The 3,355-nt window shown below is 47.7% G+C and overlaps 1 protein-coding gene across 1 annotated transcript in view; it reads right to left on the bottom strand.

Annotated features, from left to right (window-relative positions):
- Positions 1 to 472: 472 nt before the first annotated feature.
- slc9a8 (solute carrier family 9 member 8) overlaps positions 473 to 3,355 on the bottom strand; it is a 3,533-nt gene continuing 650 nt past the window's right edge. Inside the window, exons 2-3 of the mRNA XM_034537563.1 lie at positions 2,727 to 2,908; positions 473 to 2,215 (exon numbers count right to left, since the gene is read on the bottom strand). Of these exons, the coding sequence (XP_034393454.1) occupies positions 2,010 to 2,215; positions 2,727 to 2,908 (388 nt within the window). The 3' untranslated portion in view covers positions 473 to 2,009. The remainder of the gene's footprint in view (positions 2,216 to 2,726; positions 2,909 to 3,355) is intronic.

The raw sequence follows: 3,355 nt of genomic DNA, 5'->3' as shown, positions 1-3,355 counted from the left end.
TTACTTCATGTCAGTGATGGACTGAACCTTTCACGCCGATATCAAGAAGTTACATGTTTTACCCTGTTTTACCCTGTTTTACCCTGTTTTACCCCACCCCCCCCCACACACTTTTCCTTCGAGCATAGAAGCATTGAACATTCCTGGACTCTGTTGCGCAACACGTACTCACCAAGAGACACGACGGCCACGCTCTCCGGAAGAAAATGCAGTTTGAACTTGATGAGCAGGTGCACCAATATGATGCAGATACCTGGGGGGGGCAAAAAGAAAGGAAGAATGAATATGTAGGACAAATACGTCCATGCCTCAAACATCACGTCACATGAACTCAGATCAGCTGTAAAAATAGCCCCCCCCCCCCCCCCCATCAAATAGTGTTAGGATCTTTTTTCTCTGGCTGCTTTTCCTTTTGAGACAAACTACTGCAGACCGGACGGCGACGAGAAAAAAAACAACAACAACAAAAACATACAGCTCAGACTTTTATTTCCGCTCCCGGAAAGTCTCAACGCATGTATATGAATACACGTCTTACTAGTTTATGAAAGTATTTCACGCAAATGAGTTCACATGGACATAAATGACCACAAAGTAGCTCACTGACATTTAAAATGGTAGCCCTGAAGACTGTACAAGAGGGATAATTAGCCAATTAAAAAAAACACAACATTCAATAGGCAACATTCAACGTGATAAAATCAGTGGCATATTAGCATTAATTATGTTGACACGCCCCCTGAGGCCACAATGGAGAAAAGTAAACGGCAGAAATGCAGTGCAGCAAATGAGAGAAGCCCTTAAACTAAGTGGAGGTGGGTTCAAGAACGCTGGACCGTCGAGTCCGGAGGGAGACGGTTACATTCAGGCCCAATTAAAGCACAAAGTGATATTTAGGACTAATGTGTGGTTTCTACATTGTACTCTTGTTTATTGATCGCTAGTCAAACCACTGATGAGATGGTATTAAAGTTACTGTGAGGGACTCAGTGTAGTCCTGGTCCTCTATAGACCTGCATCAGTAAACGAGACCGTCAGAGAGAAGATGGTCTGGTTCTAGAGAGTTCTTCTTTAAAGCTCCTCGTCGGTGCCACCGGGTCGGACTCTGGTGAAACCAGATGACGTCATGCAGGTTCACCAGAACCTCCTTCAGCTCAGACTCCCTTTAGAGACCAGTCCACCGTGGACAGACTCAGATCCAGCAGAGACCAGTCCACTGTGGACAGACTTAGATCCGGGTTCACCTGCAGCCTTGGACCTGCAGTCGGAGCTCCGGAAGGAGGAGGAGAGCTCAGATCCTGCTGGAGACCCAGAACGTATTGCTGGACCCTGGACACCCAGGACGTATTGCTGGACCTTGGAGACCTAGAACGTATTGCTGGACCTTGGAGACCTAGAACGTATTGCTGGACCTTGGAGACCCAGGACGTATTGCTGGACCTTGGAGACCCAGGACGTATTGCTGGACCTTGGAGACCCAGGACGTATTGCTGGACCTTGGAGACCCAGGACGTATTGCTGGACCTTGGAGACCCAGGACGTATTGCTGGACCTTGGAGACCCAGGACGTATTGCTGGACCTTGGAGACCTAGAACGTATTGCTGGACCTTGGAGACCCAGGACGTATTGCTGGACCTTGGAGACCCAGGACGTATTGCTGGACCTTGGAGACCTAGAACGTATTGCTGGACCTTGGAGACCCAGGACGTATTGCTGGACCTTGGAGACCTGGAACGTATTGCTGGACCTTGGAGACCCAGGACGTATTGCTGGACCTTGGAGACCTAGAACGTATTGCTGGACCTTGGAGACCCAGGACGTATTGCTGGACCTTGGAGACCCAGGACGTATTGCTGGACCTTGGAGACCCAGGACGTATTGCTGGACCTTGGAGACCTAGAACGTATTGCTGGACCTTGGAGACCCAGGACGTATTGCTGGACCTTGGAGACCTAGAACGTATTGCTGGACCTTGGAGACCCAGGACGTATTGCTGGACCTTGGAGACCTAGAACGTATTGCTGGACCTTGGAGACCCAGGACGTATTGCTGGACCTTGGAGACCCAGGACGTATTGCTGGACCTTGGAGACCCAGGACATATTGCTGGACCCTGGAGACCCAGGACGTATTGCTGGACCCTGGAGACCCAGGACGTATTGCTGGACCCTGGACACCCAGGACGTATTGCTGGAGGGAAGACTGTCAGACCCCGCTGCAGTAGAAGGAGAGGTTTTCTAAAGGGACCCTGGTGCTCAGAGACACTACCACATTAGTCCACAGGGGGCGCCAGAATCAACACTTCTTTGCAACCAATCAGATGCGTCGCTGCGTTACAACATTTGGTTCAAAACGAAGTCACATGGTTATGTTTCTACGAAGTGAATGACTCAAATTGGTGACCTTCTGCATAATTTATAAATTACTTAGTGGTAAACATGCGCCTTAACCTGCCGTGAACTGGAGCGCATAATGGACACGTTGTGTCTCAAGAAGCTCTTCGTGAGACGTTTTAACGTCTTAATGTCTTAATGTGGAGCCACATCCTTCCCTTTATCCACCTCCCTCATCCTGAATCACCGCCCACGCGTCTCGTGTAACGATCCACTGGAGTGGCCGTACATTGGCCCTCCGTTATAAGCCGTTTAAGGTCAACGCTATCCGTACTGCAATGAACCACAACGACGCAGTAGAGAGAAAGAAAGAGAGAGACAGAGACTACCAACCAATAACCAGCAGGCTGAAGAATATGGTCAGACCGCTGGACTGCTCTTCTTCCTGGGCCTTGACCCCCGTCTGCACCGGCAGGATGGGCTTGGCGGTCGGGGGCGCCGGGGTCGTCGGCTTGACGGCGGGCGCCGTGGATTGGAGGGTCTCGTTGCCCACGGTGTCGGTGTCATTGGACTTGCTGTGAGGAGACAGTGAGGGGGGGGGGGGCACGTTGACCGGTCAGAATCAGAATCATTTATTTAACCAAGTACGTTGCACAAACGTGGAATTTTACAAGGTGAAAAGTGCATAACAATAAACAACTTAAAACAATTTAAAAGATAAATATGGGAAACAACAACCCAATAACAGTATTTTAAAACAAGTATATATGATAAAATAAAGTGTATTATAAAGCTATTTTGAGCATTACAGTAATAAATTAGATTAGTATTAATTTGACATGTATAACCACTTATTAAAAAGGTAAATACAATGTAAGCTAGTAACGTGTCTGTCCCAAAACCTTCACTTGAACCTCACTTACTTTAATTTTAAACGTTTAACGACATAATTTAAAAGATAAACATGGGAAACAACAACCCAATGACAGTACTTTAAAACAAGTATACATGATAAAATAAAA

The sequence above is a fragment of the Cyclopterus lumpus genome, chromosome 7, assembly GCF_009769545.1.
Source record: "Cyclopterus lumpus isolate fCycLum1 chromosome 7, fCycLum1.pri, whole genome shotgun sequence".
Lineage (NCBI taxonomy): Eukaryota > Metazoa > Chordata > Actinopteri > Perciformes > Cyclopteridae > Cyclopterus > Cyclopterus lumpus.
This window is presented reverse-complemented; position numbering and strand designations above follow the sequence as displayed.